Consider the following 21,937-nt stretch of genomic DNA (forward strand, 5'->3'; position numbering starts at 1 on the left):
CTAGTTTTGATTGTCAGATGTAATTTTCCAATGAGCTAGTTAGGGATTTTCCTATGGGTTTTTTGTTTTCCTCTTGTTTACTGGGGATTTAAGTAAATAGGGAAAAACAAATTAGATAATACTTTCAGTAATATTTTCCAGATGTTTATATATTTAATTATATTAGCTTTTTTTAAATTATACTCTCATTCTCAAAAGTTTAAACATATATTACAGTTTAAATGTTACCATATAGGTTAAGTATTAAAGAGAACTGGATTTTTACATACAGTTTAACAAGTATATATACTTTTTATATAGCTTAGCAGAATTTCAGATTGGCTATTTCCCTAGCCATCTTGGGCCATTATTATATTTCTAACTGTTGATTAAGATTCTTAAGTGATTTTTTTTCCCCCCAGAAATAAAAGCAACAGTGTTTGATGACTGCAAGAAAGAAGACGAATGGAAGGTAGGATTTGCATATTTTGCCCTTATATTGAGAACTTCAATGTATTGTCATTATTATACTTCTAAAAGAGTATAGAGTCTGGAACCATACCACTTGTGTTCAAATCCTAGTTTCACTTGATAGCTGTGGCTTCTTGGGCAAATTCTTGATCTCTCTGTTCCTCTCTCTGTTTCCTTGTCTATAAAATGGGGATGGTAGTACCTCATAGAGAAGTTGTAAATATTAAAATGAATTTATCCATGTAAAATGCTTTAGAACAGTGTCTGGAACAATTATTCTACAAGTGGCACTTTATAATTTTAAGAAAATTGATTGCTAAACATAACATAAATTTAAAATGAATGTTCTCTGCCTCAGAATGGAAATATTTTCATTTGCTCACTTGTATATAATACTACATGTGCGTATATTGAGAAACTAAATCTCTGGGTCATGCACAATAAAAGATAAGTTGAGATAATTTTGCATACTTCCTGATATTTTAATTTTATGTTATAAAAAGTTTATAAATTTGAGTAGATTTAATGGATTAAATTCTGTTTGTTTTTGGTGAATTCTTAGCAATCAAATGTTTATACTATTTTTTAATTTATATTCAATTTAAGATAATGCTGTTAGATGAATTTACCACCAAGCTTTTGGCATCGTGTTGCAAAATGTCAGATCTTCTAGCAGAGGGTATAACTGGTAAGTGTTACCAGTCCTCAGCATTTTTTATGGTTGGGAAAGTTTGAAGTATTAATAAATTTTAGTTAGTAATTGTGTTTCTAAGGGGGTTATGTTATATATATATATATTTTTTTATCCTCACCCGAGGACATTTTTCGATATTTTGTTCAGATAGAGTGGGAGGGAGGGAGGGAGGGGGAGAGAGAGAAACATCGATGTGAAAGGGACACATCGAGTGGTCGCTACCCACACGACCCAACCAGGGCCGGGGACAAACTGCAACCAAGGTACGTGCCCTTAGCGGGAACCGAACCCAGGTCTCTCCAGACCGCAGGCTAACGCTCTAACCGCTGAGCCAAACTGGCCAGGGCTATATATATTTTTATAACTCTCGCCATAATAATTACACTGGACATTCTTTTCTCTATGAATCTTCAGAATAATCTCTCTAACACAGGTCTTTTTTTTCCCTCAGCAGAGACATATGATTAAGTGCCTCTAACCAAGACTAAGTCAGTTGCTTTGTTCAGTTTGTTCTGCAAAATTTTTTTTTAAATCCTCACCCAAGTATATGTTTATTGATTTTTTTTTTAATTAATTGATTTTTATTTTATTTTTTTATCCTCACCTGAGGACATTTTTCCTTTTTTTTTGTTCAGATAGAGTGGGGGGTGGGGAGAGACACATCAGTGTGAGAGAGAAACATCGATTGGCTGCCTCCCTCATGTGCCCCAACTAGAGATCAAACCCACTACCTGGGTATGTGCCCTGACCAAGAATCGAACCCTCCACCTTTTGGTGTACAGGATGATGCTCCATCCAGCTGAACCACACTGGCCAGGCCCATAATGTTTACTCTTTGACATTTATATATAAAATAATATTTTATGCTCTGGCCAGTTTGGCTCAGCGGTTAGAGCATTGTCCTGCAGACCAGACAGACCCGGGTTCAGTTTCCGCTAAGTGCACGTACCTTGGTTGCAGTTTGTCCCCGGTCCCGGTTGGGTTTGTGTGTGTGGCAACCAGTCGATGTGTCCCTCTCACAACAATGTTTCTCTCTCTCTTCCTCCCTCTCTCTCTCCCACTCTATCTGAAGATAAATGCAAAAATGTCCTCAGGTAAGGATAAAAAATAAAATAAAATAATATTTTATTATTTGTTACATATTCATTCTGTGGTGTTTATTACCTTCAGTAGAAAAGCTCTAAGCTAGAAATCAGAAGATGAAAGCCTTAATTTTTCTACAATTGGATAAGTGTAATATTGGTTAAACTATTTAAGTTTTTTAAGTTTCCAGAGGTCATTCTAATGTGTATCTAGAGTGAGAACCATTTGATAATAAGTGTGAAAGTACTATGAAACTGCAGAACCATTTTGCACTGTAAGGAGGTTTTACTGAATTTTTGTAGACTATTCTTTCTTATTGTGTGTTCAGTGTTGATATTTTTCAAGGAAAGGATTCTGTGGCCAAGTAAGTTTGGGAAGTAGCATTAAACAAAGCTAAACATGTTTCCTTAGGACTTGATGGAGTTTTTTATATGTCTCTGGGTACAGATATAGTATTCAATTTTCTAAACTTATTTGATCACAGAAAGCTTTTTTGGAGAAGCATTTTGTAGGACGTATGTCATCGAGCACATTGCTCTGGACTGTTCTCAATATCCTCGGGTCACCCAGGTTTGCTGTGTTTGTCTTGTTGTTTTTTAAAGTTTTCAATTACAGTTGACATTTAATATCATTTTATATTAGTTTCAGGTATGGTTTATTGTGGTTTAATCATAATCATATCTACTAATTAGAACTCGTCACAGTGTTTTCGAGTTCCACATGTGCTTCTGAGAATCCCCTCTGTTAGACTTGGCATTGGCAGCTTCAGTGATCGGACTTTATTTTTATTCAGGTCGTTCTTGAAAATGTTCAGTAGTGTCTTGGACATTTAAACAGTGGATGAGGAAGAAATGCACATATAATGCTACTTCAATGGAGTAGAGTCAAGTAAAAACCTTTAAAAAAAATAGGCTGGGGATTAGATTGTTATTATTATCTTTTTTTTAATCCTCACCTGAGGACATTTTTCCATTTTTTTGTTCAGATAGAGTGGGAGGGAGAGAGAGGAAGAGAGACACATGGATGTGAAAGGGACACATCGAGTGGCTGCCTCCCACACGACCCCACCAGGGCCAGGGACAAACTGTAACAGAGGTACGTGCTCTTAGCGAGAACCGCACCCAGGTCTCTCTGGACCACAGGCTGACACTCTAACTGCTGAGCCAAACCGGCCAGGGTTAGATTATTTTTTTTGTCACTATTATAGGAATAAACTATAAAAACCTTTTGTTGTTTTTTTTTTTTTAATCCTCATCCAAAGATATTCTTTCATTGATTTTAGATAGAGTGGAAGGGAGTGAGGAGGGAGAGAGAGACACACATTGATTGGCTGTCTCCTGCACAACCCCAAGGAGGGCCAGGGATCGAACGTGCAACACAGGTATATTCCTGTGACTGGAATCAAACCCGCAACCCTTCAGTCTGCAGTCCAGTGCTCTAACCCCTGAGCCAAACCAGCCAGGGCTCTTTTTTCATCATTTGATAGATGTCCACTTTTCAATGAATTGAAGAAGTGGCACTTTCTGCTTTTACTAATCAGACATTTCAGAATATTTTCAAAGTCTGTGTTCCACATCAGATCACGTATTTTTACAACACTTTAACATGTGCATTATTCACCAAACATAATAGTATGTATAGTATAACGTCATTGCTACATCTTTCATTTTCAGTATTAAGTAGTAAAAATAAGTTAACACAGATTTAACTTAATTGTTTAAAGATAAAGTTACAGTTGTTGGGGATGGAGATAAAAATAAAATTAAGTATTTCCTTAGCAATCTTATTTGATATTCTACCTAAAAGAAACTGTGATAAACTTACACTTTTTCAATATAAATTTAGGAATGAGGAAAAAATATCATCATATTTAAAAGAAAAGTCCACAGTATCCTCCCTTGCATGTCAGATTAATGTTTTTAATTCTTTCTAGGGCCTTGCCAATGTGAGTCTTGAAAGGTGGTTCTCTTTATTTGTAGAATGATACTTTAGCTTTAATTGATAATTTCACAATTTAGAGTTTACTATTAAAATTCACTTTTGCTTTATATTATGTACTTTTATAATCTTAATTTTAATAACAGAAATATAATTGAATTGTGATCATTTCATCGTTGAAAAAATACTTTATAATATTAATGTGTGGTTTAACATCGATCACGGCCCCTACTGGGGTTGAGTCTGCAACCCAGGCTTGAGCCCTGACTGGGAATCAAACCAGGACCTCTCAGTCCATAGGATGATGCTCAATCCACTGAGCCACACTGGCTGGGCCAGAGCACAAGTTTTTTTTTTTCTTTATTGATTTTAGAGAGAGAGGAAGGGAGAGGCAGAAACATCAATGAGAGAGAACATCGATTGGCCGCCTCCTGCATCCTCCACTGGGGATCAGGCCCACAACCTGGGCATGTGTCCTGATTGGGAATCAAACCAGCAACCTTTTGGTGCATGGATGGATGCTCAACCAATGAGTCACACCAGCCAGGCTGTCTTTCTTTCTTATGATGAGCACTTAGCCTAGAGTTTAGCCTTAAGGGAAACACAGTTTTAAGACTTTTTAAAATTTATCAAATGAAAACAAAGTGTTAAACCCAAGATATGTAAATCTGTTTCTCTATTATTATAAATAAGAAGTATAGTAAAGTTTATTTGAAAAATGTTTTGAGTGTATAACTATTTGGTTATATAAAATGACTTTTTTTGTTGTTAGTTGTAGAGAATATTTATAAGAATCGAGAACCTGTGAGACAAATGAAAGCTCTTTATTTTATCTCTCCAACATCAAAGGTGAGTATTTTGAATCTTTAAAAAGTTCTTCAGTATTTTCACTATTGACATGATTTTCTCACTGAAAATTTGTAGTAGTAAAATACCCTTTACTAGAAAAATAGTGCCATACTCTGATTGGCTTAGGAACATTTTTCTGTTAGAAGGTTGTTTTATTTGCACTCTTCTCACTAAGAATATAAAGTAAAAAAATTATTATCTCCCCCATATATGAAAGCAGAATTTAATTTATAAAATGTTAGTGTTTTTTTAAAAAAAAAAACAATTTGTTACTTGTGCCATTCCTATTCAGCCATAATTTTTTTTATTTTTATCCTCACCCGAGGACATTTTTCCATTTTTTGTTCAGGTAGAGTGGGAGGGAGAGAGGGGAACAGAGAAAGAGAGAGAGAGAGAAACATCGATGCGAAAGGAACACATCGAGTGGCTGCCACCTCACGACCGACCAGGGCTGGGGACAAACTGCAACTGAGGTACGTGCCCTTAGCGGGAACCGAACCTGGGTCTCTCTGGACCACAGGCCGTCACTCTAACCGCTGAGCTAAACCGGCCAGGGCTCAGCCATAATTTTTAAGAGGATAGAAATGTACTTAAAAGAAATAGTTTGGATTAATCATTTATTTATCTTAGTGACTTCCCTACACACATGTATGTATGCATATATGCGTGCGTTTGTGTGTGTGTGTGTGTGTGTGTGTGTGTGTGTGTACATATATATATTTTTTTATGTTAAAGGAATTTCTTTTTTTTTTTAATTCTCACCCAAGGATATTTTTCTGTTTATCTTCAGATAGAGTTGGGAGGGAGGGGGAGAGAGCGAGAGAAAGAGAGAGAAACATCAGCATGAGAGGGACACATCGACTGGTTGCCTCCTGCAAAAAAACAAAAAACAAACAGAATTTAATCCATTAAATCTTTTCTCTCTCTCTCTCTCTCTCTCTCTCTCTCTCTCTCTCTCTCTCTCTCTCTCTCTCTTTCTGTCTTTCTCCCCCTTTCCTCCTATCTCTAAAATCAATAAATTAAATATATATATAGCCCTGCCTGGTTGGGCTTAGCAGTTGGAGCGTCGATCCTTAGACTTAAGGGTCTTGGGTTCTGTGGCATGTGCCTGGATGGCCGGTTCCATCCCCAGCCCAGGTCTGGTTGTGCAGGAGGCAACAAATTGCTATGTCTCTATCATTGCAGTTTCTCTCTCTCTCGCTTCCTCCCACTCTATCGAAAAACTTAGTGGAAAAATATCCTTGGGTGAGGATTAACAACAACAAAATATATAAATATACACACACACATATACATACACACACTTATATATACATACATACACATATATATGTATATGTATGTGTGTGTATGTGTATATATATATACACACACACACACACACACACACAATTCAGCCATGTTTTAACTCATACTTAAAGCTATATTTTTAGAGTGAAATAAAGTATCAAATTCCTTTATTCTGTACAATATTTGAGAATGCATTTTCCAACACATCCTTTGGCTAATTCCCACCTAGAATGATAATTTGGCAATTCCAGTTTTCTTTCTTTTAACTCTGACAATAGGAAAAAAAACATATATTCACTATTTAGTTTCTACATATTGGTTGCTGGTGAGTTTTAACAACATTTTATATCTTATTCCTGATATCAGTTTATAAGATAAAATTCATGATTAGGAAAAATGCAAGCTAAAAGCACCATCTTTCACCTACTAAATTGACAGAGGGATTTTTTTAAAACATATATATATAAATCTCACATTGTAGCTATCAGTGGGTAATGGAGCAGAAACTACTATAAACTGCTAGTGAGAGTATAGATATAGCCTTTTGGGGATATAATTTGCTGTTTATCAAGAACCTTAAAATGATCTATATCTTTAAGTTTATTATAAAGAAGTAATCAAATAAATGGTCATATTAAATTTCTAACAATAAATAAATCCAATTAAATTCCTAGCATTAATAAATAATGATATGAAAGGCTGTGTGGCCATTGAAAATGAGGTTTCTAGGAAATTTAAGTAATATAGGTAAAAGTTAACATTTTTAATATTACATGCCAAAGCAGGTTACAAAATTGTATATTCAATAAAGGAGCAAAGGATTCAGAGAAAATGGTACCTGAATGTGACTCCCTATTTCTACTACAATCAACTCCAGTTTTTTTTTCTGTCCTTTCTCTTTCTATCCTTAATCAGTTACTTGTTGGGTTCTACAGGTCTCTGGTATAGGTGAGACCTTGGGCTTCTTGTGCACTGGTGGGGAAACCTGGTGTGAGACTTCTTTTCTCAGGGGCTGGGCAAGCACCAGGAGACCAAATCAGCTAGTTCCTGGGCAAGGATCATAAAATGAGCAGATTTGGGGAAGAGTGTGGTCCTAAGAAATCTGTGAATCCTAGGGGAAAGGTCAATTGGGTGTCTCAGAAAAACCCTCGTAGTGCTTTTATATCTATAGCCCTCAGGAGGAGAACCTCTTTGCCTTCCTCCTTTGATGGAAGTGCCCTCTGTTTAAGAGACTCTAGTAATTAAACATAAGCCTCCAGTGAGTTGACAAGAGCAACCATGCATCTAAGTGGGTCAAGCTACTAGAGAGAGGAAGTTCAGTAAGAATAAAGAAAATGCACATCTAGCAAAATATAGCTGCTTAGAGAGAAGAATGACCATCTGAACAGAGAAATAGTACAGATAATGAGATTCTAGTTAACACATAAAAAACTTTCTGAAGCTTAAAAGTGTGACTTCTCAGTTAAACAGTTACTTGAAGAAGAGGATAATCACTGTTGAAATTTGAATAGTAGCCTAGGACATCAGAATGGAGTATCTCAAAGCAAAAAAACAACCAAAGTCCCAGAAATCATGAGGGGAAAGAGACTTGCGGGATAGATCCATGAGATCTAACAGACTATGGTTCTAGGAGTTCCAGAAGGAGAAAAAGGGACAGATGAATGAGAGAGAATTAAATCTTTGTTATTTTTTGCTTTCAGGACACTTTATTTTTAAAACTAGCAGTTTTGAGTCATATTCCAACAGCTATATTACCTGCTATTCCTCCTCCTTACAATCATCTACCAACCTCTGGGTTTTCATTTTACTCCCTTGACAATTTTAGCTCCTAGCTCACTATCACTTTCTTCAACACTTTTCCAGTCATAGTCTCAGAGGTTTCAGTATCTATGTAGATAATACTTGAAATATATTTGTTGACTGCCAGTCCCTTGATCCATTGTCTTCCAGTGGTCTTCTATGTTGCTGCAGCTTCCCAGCCACTTGACCATTCCTAGATTCCCTACTCACCAAACAGCACTCAGTTCATACATATCACCTTACTACTTACTATGTTTCTAGCTGTTGTGTAACTGGCTAGACAACATAGCATCTTGCAAAATAAGTTTATAAATTAAACTTTTAGACAACTAAGGTTTTATTTTAACATTGAAATAAAATAATCTCAGTTATTTCAAAAGATAGCATACTTAAATTTGTATGTAATAACATATATATTAACATCTAACCTTTTTTTAAGTCTGTAGACTGTTTTTTACGTGATTTCCCAAGTAAATCGGAGAACAAATATAAAGCAGCATATGTATACTTCACTGACTGTAAGTAGCTTTGTAAAAGTCATTGTTTCCTCGTTTAAAAGCCTTATAACATGCCAATACTAGTGACTTTTTATTTATTCTAATTAGGTTACAAAGAATCAAAAATATAAGATCATATATATCCTAATTCATTCATAGAAATTAAAGGAGATCATCCCAAACTAGTATCAAAAGATGATCACTTTTGCTGGGATACAAAAGTAGGGGGTTGGTGGAGAGGGCTATCCCTCAAATTCTGTGCTGATAACAGGAAGAATTCTTTTTTAAATCGAAGTTTCAGTTGGGGATGATAAATAAGACCCTTTGGGAGGGCACTGAATAAACTGCCATCTGTTTGGTAAATATTAAGGGAGAAAATTGATCACATTTCTGTTTCTATGCCATATGTTCAGAAAGAAAGCACCTAAATGAAAGAATCATAGAGAAGTTCATAGACACATAATAGTTCTGTTTTATGTTATATATTACATAATTACACTGCAAAGTAAAATGTCATTGATCTAAGTTAGGTCTTGGTCTCTGCTATGAGAGATTCATCATCATAAGTAGTATATTATTTTTTTTTTGTTAATTATTATTTATGTCATACCAAATAGTAGTTTGCATTTTTAAAAATATACCATGAATTTCTGTATATTAAGGTTACCCAAATGACAAAACCTTATTATACAGAAATTCATGTCTATGGAGTTAATAAAATTTAATGAATGTGAAGCCTCTTTTAACATAAGGAATCTTGAGGCTAAAGAACTTCATGTTAAAAGACACTGGGAACCAATGGCTGATATTCTAACCTAGATTTAATGGAACTATAAACAGGTAGGTTAAAAGGGGGAAGGGAAAAAAGAAAAAGAGCTCTAAGGTCCAGAACGTACTAGTTTAGAGTCTTTGAATTTCCTGACACCAGAGAAGTTCCTATAATTAAAGAAAGAATTAACAGTTTGTGTGGTATGATTGCACTTAGTGACCAACCTAGAGAAGAAGTGCAAATTCCTAAAAAGTTCTGAAAGTCCTACAAAATTTTGTTAAGTCATGAGTTGGGACCTGATTTTCCATCCTGACAGTTTTAGTTTGTTGTGTTAGCAGCTTTCTAAGGAAATATATCTTAGGTTATGGTGAATATGAATGGGGAAAATGGAATTTCTGGTATAGTTGTCTTGACTAGAGTATATCTGCTCTGTAAAGTGAAGAACAATATGTACCTATTATCTCTGTCCTCATAGTAAATTGCGTTGTGAAAGTCAGTAATTTATATAAAAAAAAAATATTCTTAGATGTTAGAATGATTTATTCAAAACAGTAAAAATTTAGATGGAGTTATATGCTTTGATTTTCTTTTTTCTTCTCAGTTTGTCCTGATAGTCTCTTTAACAAAATTAAGGCTTCTTGTTCCAAGTCAATAAGAAGATGTAAAGAAATAAATATTTCCTTCATTCCACTTGAATCTCAGGTACTTTCTATTTTATTTTAAATTTTAGTTCATAATAGATTTTAAAATTTTGTTTTATGAACTTATTTGTTAATAAGGTATAGTTCACTTATGTATTTGGTGAATTTTGAACAATCCACAAATAAACATTTCTCATAATTGCCCAGCTGGTGTGGCTCAGTGGATTGAGTGTCGGCCCTTGGACTGAGAGGTCTGTCTCTATTCAATTCCTGGTCAGGGCACATGCCTAGGTTTTGGGCTTGATCCCCAGTGGGGGCATGCAGGAGGCAGCCAATTGATGTTTCTCTCTCACATCGATGTTTCTGTCTCTCTCCCTTCCTCTCTCTCTCTCTCTAAAAAAATCAATAAAAACATATTGAAAATAAACATTTCCCATAATGAAGGGAAGAACATGAGCACTTTATTAGTATATAATATTAATAATGAAAGTGGAGCTTAAATTTCATATCTGCCACTAAGTCCTGTGTTTGCCAAGGTTTATAGCACAGATCAAGAGATCAAATGATTTTGAACACATTCTTCGTTAGATGGCTTTGAGCAGCACAGACACAAGTGGATTAGCTGCAGCTGAATCTCAGTCCATCTTCAGGCTGTACCTAGTTGTGATCAGTTCTGTTCAGAGAAATGACTGACTGTGTGTGAAAGAAAATGGAAGTTAATTCCTAATTCATCAGTTAACCTATAATGTTTATTACATACTTACTTTTATTTTATTTTTAATCCTCACCCGGGGACACTTTTTTTTTTTTTTTTTTTTTTGCATTTATCTTCAGATAGAGTGGGAGGGAGAGAAGGAGGAAGCTAGAGGGAGAAACATCGATGTGAGAGAGACACATCAAGTAGTTGCCACTCACACGACCCCAGCTGGGGTTGGGCTGGGGACTAACTGCAACCAAGGTACGTGCCCTTAGCAGGAACCGAATCCGGGACTCTCCGGTCTGCGGGCCAGTGCTCTAACCGCTGAACCAAATCAGCCAGGGCCATACCTGCTTTTACATGCAGTCTGTTTTCTTAGGCTCAGAGGGATCACATTGGTTTTAAAAAATAAAATAAAAATTAGTTTAGTGGGGAACTCGCAACCCCAGTTAGCTACTTCTTTCGTATTCTTCAAATAACATGATAATAGTAAATCACTAATCTTACTCTTTGCACATAAGTAAATGCTTTTGTTAGTTGAGTAAATATGTCTGTGAGGTCACTGTATATACGATAAGACCAATACTATGGCACAATGTTGTGGTTTTTTAGGAAGTATATCTCTATTTTAAGGACACGAAAAGTATAAGCTAAATAATTGAAGATATATCCCTGGCCAGTTTGTCTCAGCGGTTAGAGCGTCAGCCCTCGGACCACAGGGTCTCAGGTTTCAATTCCTAGTCAAAGTCCTGTGACAGGGTTTTGGGTTTGATCCCCAGCCACGATTGGGGTCATGCAGGAGGTCAGCAATCAATGTGTCTCTCGCACATTGATGTCTCTCTCTCTTTCCCTCTCCCCTTTCCACTCTATCTAAAAATCAATGGAAAAATATCCTCAGGTGAGGATTAACAACAACAAAAAAAGAAGATATATATCAACTATGGAAATTTTTTATTTATGTTATTCTCTAGAATAATATATAGACCAATTTTGGCTTTGTTCTATTTCTTTGTGCCAGGTATTAGATTTTTTTTTTTTTTATCCTCACCCGAGGACATTTTTCCATTTTTTGTACAGATAGAGTGGGAGGGAGAGAGAGGAAGAGATAGAGAGAGAGAAACATCGATGTGAAAGGGACACATCTAGTGGCTGCCACCGCACGACCAACCAGGGCCGGGGACAAACCGCAACCGAGGCACGCGCCCTTAGCGGGAACTGAACCCGAGTCTCTCAGGACCGCAGGTCGACGCTCTAACCACTGAGCAAAACCGGCCAGGGCCAGGTATTAGATTTTTATTTTAGTTTGACTACCTCAGATTCCTTCATCTGTTGCACAGGTAGTGAAAAGCAAACAATGCTATCTGTATATGAAACAAGAACTGGAGGAGAGAGGTAGGCTAAGCAGAAAAGGACAGTGAGAAAAGAAAGGGTGAAATCCAGATGACAGAGAAAATGAGATTTGCTTAAGGTAAAGACACAGTTGTTTCAGAAAACAGCATGGTTAGTGCAAGTATTTTTTTTAATGGCCCAAATAATAGCTGCATTTTTCTTGATACATTTTTTAAAATCAAGTTTCCACATTGACAGTGTAACTTTTTTGGCCTCAGGTATATACTCTTGATGTACCAGATGCATTCTATTACTGTTACAGTCCAGACCCCAGTAATGCAAATGGAAAAGATGCCGTAATGGAAGCAATGGCTGAGCAGATAGTTACCTTATGTGCTAGCCTTGATGAAAATCCCGGAGTAAGGTTTAAAAGGTAAAGCACTCAATACTGTCTGTTTATGTTATGTTTTCTGTTTGCTCTCCAATGTAGAGGTAAGTAATGTCTTGTGTTTAGGTGGATTGGTTTGCAGAATTTTCCTTGTAAAATTATGCTGTACTTAAAGATTTAAAGTGTGAGGTTTAAATTTCAGAGTAACTAATAGCCTCTGTTACTGAATTTCAGAGCTTAAATTTGGTATAACTTACAGGCATGTTTTTCCATGAGTTTAAGGAATGCTTAGAGGAAATGTCTCTGTTGTCATATAGGGGCTACAGTCTTACATTTATTTATTTATTTATTTTCTTTATTAATTTTAGAAAGAGAGAAAGGGAGAGGGAGAGAGAAATAGAAACATCGATGAGAGAGAACATCGATTGGCCACCTCTTGCATGTCCCCCACTGGGGATTTGGCCCACACCCTGTGCATGTGCCCTGACCGGGAATCGAACCAGTGACCTCTTTGTGCATGGGTTGACATTCAGCCACTGAGCCACATTGGCCAGGCATTACATTTATTTTTTTATCTTTTATTTTTATTTTTAATCCTTTCATGAGGATATATTTTTCACTGATTCTAGAAAGAGGAAGGGAGAAAAAGAGAGACATCAATCGGTTGCCTCCCACACACACCCTGACTGAGGATCATACACACCCCTATGAAGGATCAAACCCACAACCTGGGTATGTACTCTGACCAGGAGTCAAACTCACCGCATTTTGGTGTATAGGACGAAGTTCCAACAAACTAAGCCACACTGACCAGGGCTCAGCAATTATACTTTTAGATGTAATATATCTGGAGAAACATGTACATGCAATATATGTACAAAGATGTTTGTTTCATTGTTGTTTGCAATAGGATAGAATTGAGAATGACTTAAATATCCACCTTTAGGGGAGTGAATACATAGCATCCAGTAAAATTATTTGATAGAAGTATATAGAACTAAAATGAATAAATTTGATATATATGCCAGTGTACATCTCAAACATATATATAACAGTAAAAACATACATTGTTAAAAAAAAAAATATATATATATATATATATAAAACAACTATGAGTTATCACTTCAGACCTGTCAGAATGGACGCCATCAACAAATCATCAAACAAGTGTTGGCAAGGGTGTGGAGAAAAGTGGACTCACGTACACCTGCTGGTGGGAATGCAGACTGGTGCAGCCACTGTGGAAAACACTATGGTGTTACCTCAAATATTTAAAAATTGATCTGCCATTTGACCCAGTGATCCCACTTCTAGGAATATATCCTAAGAAGCCTGAAATTCCAATCAGAAAGAGTATATGTACCCCTATGTTCATAGCAGCACTATTTACAATTGCTAGGCTCTGGAAACAGCCCAAGTGTCTATCAGTAGATGAGTGGATAAAAAAGCTGTGGTACATGTTCACAATGGAATACTATGCAGCTGTAAGAAAGAAAGATCTCTTATCCTTTAAGATGGCATGGAAGGACCTGGAAAATATTATGCTAAGTGAAACAAGCCAAGCAGAGAAAGACAAATATCACATGATCTCATTTGTGGAATATAATGAACTAAACAAACTGCTGAACAAAATTAACCCAGAGACATAGAGGTGGGGTACAGACTGAAAAGCCTCAGAAGAGGGGGGTTTGAGGGGAGAAGAGATAAACCACAGAACTTACATGCATATATGCATGACCAATGAACATAGACAACAAAGCTGGGGATGGGGTGGGGGGGAAGGGGAGGAGGGTATTAGTGGGGGAAAAATGAGAAACATCTGTAACAAAAACAAATTAATAAAATATATATATATATAAAACAGTAATGGCAGGAAGAATACACATTGAATTCATGATAGTGGTTTCCTTGGGGGTGTAGGGGGTTAATGGTAGGGGAGAAGACAAGGAATTGGAAGAGGAGTAAAGGGAAATGCAATTTTATTGATAATATTTTCTTTATATTAAAAAAATCTGAAGTACATACAGTAAAGTTTACATTTATAAAATCCAAATTGGTATAACATTATATTTGATATTTTACTGTTTGAACTTTTCCATTTCATAAAATTTTTTAAATTAATAAATTGCATGATCTAATTTTAGAATTCAACTTTATGATATTGTAAAGTGTCTTAAAAGAAAGATAAGTGATTGACAATTTTTTCCATTTCTAGTAAACCTCTAGATAATGCCAGTAAGCTTGCTCAACTTGTTGAAAAAAAACTTGAAAACTACTATAAGACAGATGAAAAGAGCCTAATAAAGGTAATGTATAAAAGGCACACAGTGATTATGCATACAGTCTGACTTATTTCTTTATAAACCAAAGAAGCTATTGTTTATTTTTCAGTGTTGATTTTGGAATCATTAACATAAGTCCCCAATATTGGTTTGAGAATCATTAGTATAAATGGTAGTGGAAACCTTAATAGACAGTGGGGTTTAGTGGGGAAGATACAGGTTTTGTAAGTACTGTGTCCAAATTTTGGCTCTGCCATTTAATTCATAGATATGTCAGTTTGGGCAAATTAGGTAACTTCTCTGTGCCTAAGTTTTCTTAACTATAGAATGGGAGTAATGAGAGAATACCTAGTTTATAAAGTAGTGAGAGGATTAAATGAGTTAATATATGTAAAGTTCATAGAATAATGCTTGCCACTGAGTAAACATTTAATAAATACAGTTATTCCTGTTATTACTAGCTCTGTGACCTTGAACAAATTATTTACTCTGAGTTGTATTTTCTTCTCTGAAATGGATGATATAACATATACCTTGCTTGCTTGCTTGCTTGCTTGCTTGGTATGAAGATTAGGTCAGTTAACATGTGTTTGGCACATACAGTAGTTTAATAAATGCAGTTGTTAGTATCTTATGAAAATAGTATAAAGTAGTCAAAGACTAGGGTTGGAACCCGGGAATACCAGCATTTAGGCATGGGTTGGAGAATGAAGAGCCTTACAGAGGTGGTGCCAGAGGGCTGGGAAGCCATATTATAGTAACTAAGGAATGAAAGAAAGAACTGAGATTGTTGAGGAGATGGGCAAGGAAACCACCAATTACAATGCTATGTGATAAGTGGAATGAGAAAAGAATACATAGAATGTAATGGGAACATAGGCTGGGGTTCATTCTTATTCTAACTGGAGTCCTGGAAGGCATCCTGGAGGAAGAGGCCCTTGAGCTTGAAGAATGAGTATAACATGATGGAAGAGGGACTTTATTGCTTAGATAACAGGATGTTTGGGGCAGAGGCATAGAGAAAAAGGCAAAATTCATGTTCAAACACCTTAGGTTTTGCAAGTACTGTGTGGGAATGGAGGGTTTAAAGCTTAGATATAATGTTAGTTTAGAAATGTAAAAGTTTTTGCTTTGGAGATCTAGTGAAAACTGTTGTGGTTTGTAGATTTGAAGACAATGGCTCAGTATACATAATATAGTAAGTAGTCAATACATGTTTATTGAATGAGGGAAGAGGTGTATAATTAGTATATTAATAAGTATCCTTCAATCCTTCATGATTTCAGTGAAAAAAGGCAATCCACAAAAATACATAAGTAAAACTCATCTTTTCCATTCCTCCTGCCTGGAAAACTGTATATTCTTTCAAATGCTTGATACCTTTCTTTCCTTTATTCAAGGATTTGATAAAGTGTAACCTCCCTTTTGAAGCTTTTCCTGACTCTTCAGGTCAAGTGAGGCTTCCTCCCCATCCTGTCGTAACCCCAAGTCCTGATATAGCAGTTGATTTTCCTGTTTCTGTTTCTGAAAACTCAGAACTTAACATGTATTGAAGGCTCATGCAGTGCCAGACTGTGCTAATTGTTTCATGGTACTATATTTAATCTTGACAATGATTTTTTTTTTTTTTTTTGTCGTTAATTCTTACCTGAGGATATTTTTCCATTGACTTTTAGATCTAGTGGGAGGGAGGGAGGGGGGAGAAAGAGAAACATCGACATGAGAGAAATACATTGACACTGGGGATCGAACCTGCAACTGAGGTATGTGCCCTTGACCAGGAATTGAACCTGCGACTCTTTGGTCCGAGGGCCAATGCTCTAACTGCTGAGCCAAACTGGCCAGGACTTTACAATGATCTTATAAGCAGAGTTTCTTACTATATTTTGTTTTACAATTGAGAATTCTGAGATATTAACAAGTTAAGCAATTTACCCAAAGTCATAAAGTGGTCAAAACTGGACTCAAACCCAGATCTATCCAATGTAAGGTTTATTTAAATGAGTGAATAGTTAATTAAACATATTTTTAAAAGATCTATCCTATGTAATTTACCTCTGCTGTATGTAAATAAATAGTAAATATTTATCTAATGAGTTATAAGTCTATCTTCCTGCTTTGAATAATCCAAATAATTTATTACTTTTTAAAATGAAGTATGAAAGATAGTGATATTTCCTAGCTGGTGTGGTTCAGTGGACTGAGTGTCATCCTGTGCTCCGAGAGGTCACCAGTTTGATTCATGGTCAGGGCACATACCCAGGTTGAGAGTTCACAGCTGATCAATGTTTCTCTCTCATAGATGTCTCTCCCCCTCTCCCTTCCTCTCTGTCTAAAAATCAATAAAACATATTTTTTTAAAAAGAAAGATGTTGATGTTAACAATTATTTTTCCGACCACTGTTATTCACTGTTTAATGATTAATGTTTTTTGTGAATTAGTGAAAATAATTCACTTTCATTAAGATTTATTATCTTAGCTTGTATCAGTCTTTTTAAATAGTGTGATGGTTAAGAGCACAGGCTGTGGAGTGAATCTGACCTGGATTTGAATCTCCATTCTGCCATTTACTAGCTATGTGATTTGGGCAAGTTTTAAGCCTTAATCCCCTCATTGTCAAATGGAGATAAGACTACCTGTCTCATAGAGTTGCTATAAGAAATAACTATATATGTATTTTCTGCTCAGCAATCTGTAACACAAAGAGCTCAAGTAATAGCTACATTTCATACATTATATCAGTGTTTATGGAGCTGAATTCCTAAGAAAATAGATTTAATGCAAGCCAAATGTTACTTTTTTAAAAGGAATTTTCACAATATTATTGAGCATATCCTCAACCTAATTATGAAAACTTTTGGTTTTGTAGTTTGGGTTTATTCCCCCCTATTGTGCCACTCAGCTTTTCCTGTTTTAATACAATGGAATAGGACTTAGGAAAAGTCTGCTTTTGTTTTCTAAGATAGTAAAAATGTATCTACACAAAGAAATGGAAGTTTCTTAAGATAATTTTATCTTGTTATTCCAGGGTAAAACTCATTCCCAACTCATAATAATCGATCGTGGCTTTGATCCTGTGTCCACTGTCCTGCATGAACTGACGTTTCAAGCAATGGCATATGATCTGCTGCCAATTGAGAATGATACATACAAGCAAGTATAACTTGAAGGGCATGTAAAGGGCATATACAAACAGGATTAAGATATAAGCAATTAATGATTGTTGTAGGCACCAGAAATCTAAAGTCTTGTAACCTTTTTAAATTATTTTTTAATTTTGTTAATCCTTACCTGAGGATATTTTTCCACTGATTTTTAAATATGTTTTTATTGATATTTTAGAATGAGAGGAAGGGAGAGAGAGAGAGAAACATTGATGTGAGAGAGACACATCAATTGGCTGCCTTCTGCATGCCCCTTACTGAGGATCGAGCCCGCAACTTACAACCAGGGTCCTTGAAATACTGTGCATCGAACTGGACCTCTCAGTCCATGGGATGCTGCTCAATCCACTGAGCCACATCTGCTGGGCTCCACTGATTTTTAGGTAGAGTGGAAGGGAGGGAGGGAGAGAGAGAGAAACAACGTGAGAGAGACACATCAATTGGTTGCCTCCTGCACAACCCCGACTAGGGCTGGGGATCGAACCTGCAACCCAGGTACGTGCCCTTGACCTGGAATTGAACTTGAGACCCTTTGGTCCGAGGGCTGATGCTCTAACTACTGAGCCAAACTAGCCAGGGCTGTAACCTTTTTTTTTTTAATTTTTTCTTTTTTTATTGATTCTTTTAGGGAGAGGGAGAGAGAGAGAGACAGAAACATTGATGAGAGAGAACATTGATTGGCCGCCTCTTGCATGCCCCCCACTGGGGATCTAGCCCACAACTTGGGTATGTGCCCTCAACTGGAATTGTGACCTCCTGGTGCATGGGTTGATGCTCAACCAGTGAGCTACACTGGCTAGGCCAGGGATGTAACCTTTTTTATTCAGAGGCTTTATCCTTCTTTCTCCTATAATCATAGTCTATTAAAAATATCTTGACCGTGTAAGTTAATGGGTAATTTGACTGCTTTGAAGCTTTTTTGGTGTATTTGCTTCCTTAACTATGTCTATAACAAAACTACATTTAAACAGGTGGAATCTGGACTTTTCACTTAATTTTAAGAGTAAATACCAGACTTACTACTATATTTATTGAAGTGAAAACCATATTCAAACTGGTTAGGCTGTAATTATTCTGAAACATACACCCAAAAGTATCTGTATGTGTCTCTTATCAATGTTTTATATATATATATATATTTTTTTTTTTTTTACTTTAAAAAAATATATTTTTATTGATTTTTTTTTTAGACAGAGAGGAAGGGAGATAGAAACATCGATGTGAGAGAGAAACATTGATTGGCTGCCTCCTGCATGCCCTCCACTGGTGATCGAGCCCACCATTTGGGCTTGTCCCCTGACCAGGAATCAAACTGGGACCTCTCAGTCAATGGGACGATACTCGGTCCACTGAACCACACTGGCTGGGCACATAGCGTTTACTTTTATCAGTTGGTTTTAGGGTACAGCTTTTGTAAATATGATTTTGCTTTAGTTTCTACTTTCAGCATGGAGCAGTGGCACAGTAAGTTGAGGCCTTGTCTACAAGCTTCCTATGAAACTGCTAAGGCTCCTTGCAGGTTCTTGGTGAACCAACCACCAAGTGTTTGTTTTCTAACTCAGGCTGGCTGTTGGTATCTAATATAGTTACTCTCTTTAAAGTAACATGTTAATAATGTAATGTATTTTAAAAGATTAGAAGATTAAATAGGATGGCTGTTGAGATAGACAAAGTTTTACCAGTTTGGTACCTATTATTGACTTAACTCTGATATAAGCATATTTACTTTAAAAGTAATGTCAAATAGCCCTGGCTGGTTTGGCTCAGTGATTAGAGTGTCCACCTGTGGTCCGGAGAGACCCGGGTTCAGTTCCTGCTAAGGGCATGTACCTTGGCTGCAGTTTGTCCCCGGCCCTGGTTGGGTCATGTCGGTGGCAACCACTTGATGTGTCCCTTTCACATCGATGTTTTTCTCTCTCTCTCTCTCTCTCTCCCACTCTATCTGAACAAAATATTGAAAAATGTCCTCAGGTGAGGATAAAAAAAATAATAGTAAAAATAAAAATAGCCTTAAGCAGTTTATTCAGAATTTTCAAAAAAGATTATTATTATACTTTAAACAGTAAAGATAAATTTTAAAAAAGAAATAAAATTTTAATTTTGCTGAAATAAAAAAAAAATAGGGATTAACCTGGCCGGTATGGCTTAGTGATTGATCAGGGTCCCATGGACTAGAGCTCCCTGGTCCATTCCAGTCAGGTCGCATGCCCTGGTTGCAGGCTCAATCCCCAGTAGGGAGTGTGCAGGAGACAGCCAATCAATGTTTCTTTCTCACATTGGTATTTTTATTTCTCTCTCCCTTCCTCTCTCTCTAAAAAAAATAAAATAAAATCAATAAAAATATGTATATTTTTAAAGGGATTATTACTACCTCTCTATCCTTTAGGTCTCTAAACCTGCATTGCTCAAGATATTCACAAAAGGATTAAACTGATAGATACTAAAGAATTTGGTTTCAGACTATAGACATATATTTTAGACATTTCTGAGTATTTAAAAGACTTATCTTCCCATGTTTGCTAGCAAGCAAAGCAAGGTTTAGTTTTTTAAGAGTAAGAGAGAGATTTATTTATTTATTTATTTTTTTATTTTTTGTTTGTTCAGATAGAGTGGGAGGGAGAGAGAGGAAGAGAGAGAGAGAGAAACATCGATGTGAAGGGACACATTGAGTGGCTGCCACCCGCACGACCAACCAGGGCTGGGGACTAACTGCAACCGAGGTACATGCCCTTAGCGGGAACCGAACCCGGGTCTCTCTGTGCCGCAGGCCGACGCTCCAACCGCTGAGCCAAACCGGCCAGGGCGAGAGATTTATTTTTTAAAAATACACAAAATTCCTTTTTTTAATGAATCAAAGAAGTCCAGGAATAAGACTAGATGGAGGCATGATCTTCCTATGGTTTGTGCTCTGTTAGAATTTTTAATGGAAATAAATACAAAGCAGGAAATGCTAAGTTCCTAGAATCTGTTTTTCATCTTGGTGACGTCTTTGAATGTACTCTTAAAATGGAATTGTCATCTTTTAGTATCGTTGGGCTTGCTACCTTGATTTTTGTTTGTAAATCAGAGGTTAAAGATACTCTGTAAGTACAAAATGGCATTTTAAATTACCAAAGGGCTTTGATCATTAGGTACAGCCTTGTAATTAAGCACCCTCATTCTACCTTTGGGCGTCTGTAATTAAGACCACATAGATAGATGGTTTTATAGGTGGGACCTGTAATATTTTGGGCTATGGAAGTGATTGGATTCATGCAACAGAAATCGACATTTATTGTTTATTGCCCAGAGCTGGGAAAACTCAGTGCTGTTCCTAATCTTTGTTCAGGAAATTGACAGTCCCCAAGATTATTGAATCTCCCTAACTCCCTAAATGGAAGGAGTCTGTCTGCATGAAAAGAGAAGGGAGAGGATTTGGGGAAGCAGTCAGGAAGCCCATTTTAAGTAATGTCATGAACCCCTTAACTTGCTTTGCTGCTCACTTCAGTAGAATTTGTTAAAGCAATCACAATTTGTTATGGCTCCATTAGTTTTTCTCTCATTTTCTTTCCCATTCTTTTTTTAAAAATTGAATTTATTGGAGTAACATTGGTTAATAAAATTATATAGATTTCAGGTCCTTTCCCATTCTTAAAAGGAGATGTTGTTATAGGGTTAGGGAAGAAGGATATAGAAACAAATGATACATGTTTGTGAATTTTGTGCCAGCTCTGAAACACTGTCAGTCTTTAATAGGCTACATTATGGGTGACATTTCTGTTCGTCACTTAATGGATATTTGATAGTTGAGCTGATGATTATTAGAATATCAAAATCATGTTTAATCAAATAGCACACAAATTATTAGTATACTCAGTCTTGTTCTTAAAGTTGATTGTAGAACGTTGAATTTTTGTTTTATAAAATACTATTTTGCTAACCTAAAACTTTATAATAATGATAGCTAAATCAAACATTTGGAAGTAAAAATGTCTTGGTAAGCATAGCACTTTGATTTTTAATGTAAGGGTTACAATACACCTTAGTTTTGAGTAGGTGTTTATTCATCATCCCCCCAAAATAGTG

General features: G+C 36.2%; 1 protein-coding gene across 6 annotated transcripts in view; it reads left to right on the forward strand.

Moving 5' to 3' along the window:
• STXBP3 (syntaxin binding protein 3) overlaps nt 1-21,937 on the forward strand; it is a 70,464-nt gene that overhangs the window by 7,827 nt on the left and 40,700 nt on the right. For 3 of the 6 annotated variants that reach the window (XM_036272582.1, XM_036272588.1, XM_036272583.1), the window contains exons 2-9: nt 402-451; nt 1,057-1,138; nt 4,938-5,014; nt 8,544-8,622; nt 9,972-10,072; nt 12,316-12,470; nt 14,641-14,731; nt 17,737-17,861. In XM_036272582.1, coding sequence (XP_036128475.1) covers nt 402-451; nt 1,057-1,138; nt 4,938-5,014; nt 8,544-8,622; nt 9,972-10,072; nt 12,316-12,470; nt 14,641-14,731; nt 17,737-17,861 — 760 coding nt within the window. Of the gene's footprint in view, nt 1-401; nt 452-1,056; nt 1,139-2,216; nt 2,239-2,711; nt 2,798-4,937; nt 5,015-8,543; nt 8,623-9,971; nt 10,073-12,315; nt 12,471-14,640; nt 14,732-17,736; nt 17,862-21,937 lie in introns of those variants that run through there. The other 3 variants (XM_036272584.1, XM_036272587.1, XM_036272585.1) reach the window with 3 other exon arrangements.

This window comes from Molossus molossus, unplaced genomic scaffold (genome assembly GCF_014108415.1).
Source record: "Molossus molossus isolate mMolMol1 unplaced genomic scaffold, mMolMol1.p scaffold_m16_p_20, whole genome shotgun sequence".
Classification (NCBI taxonomy): domain Eukaryota; kingdom Metazoa; phylum Chordata; class Mammalia; order Chiroptera; family Molossidae; genus Molossus; species Molossus molossus.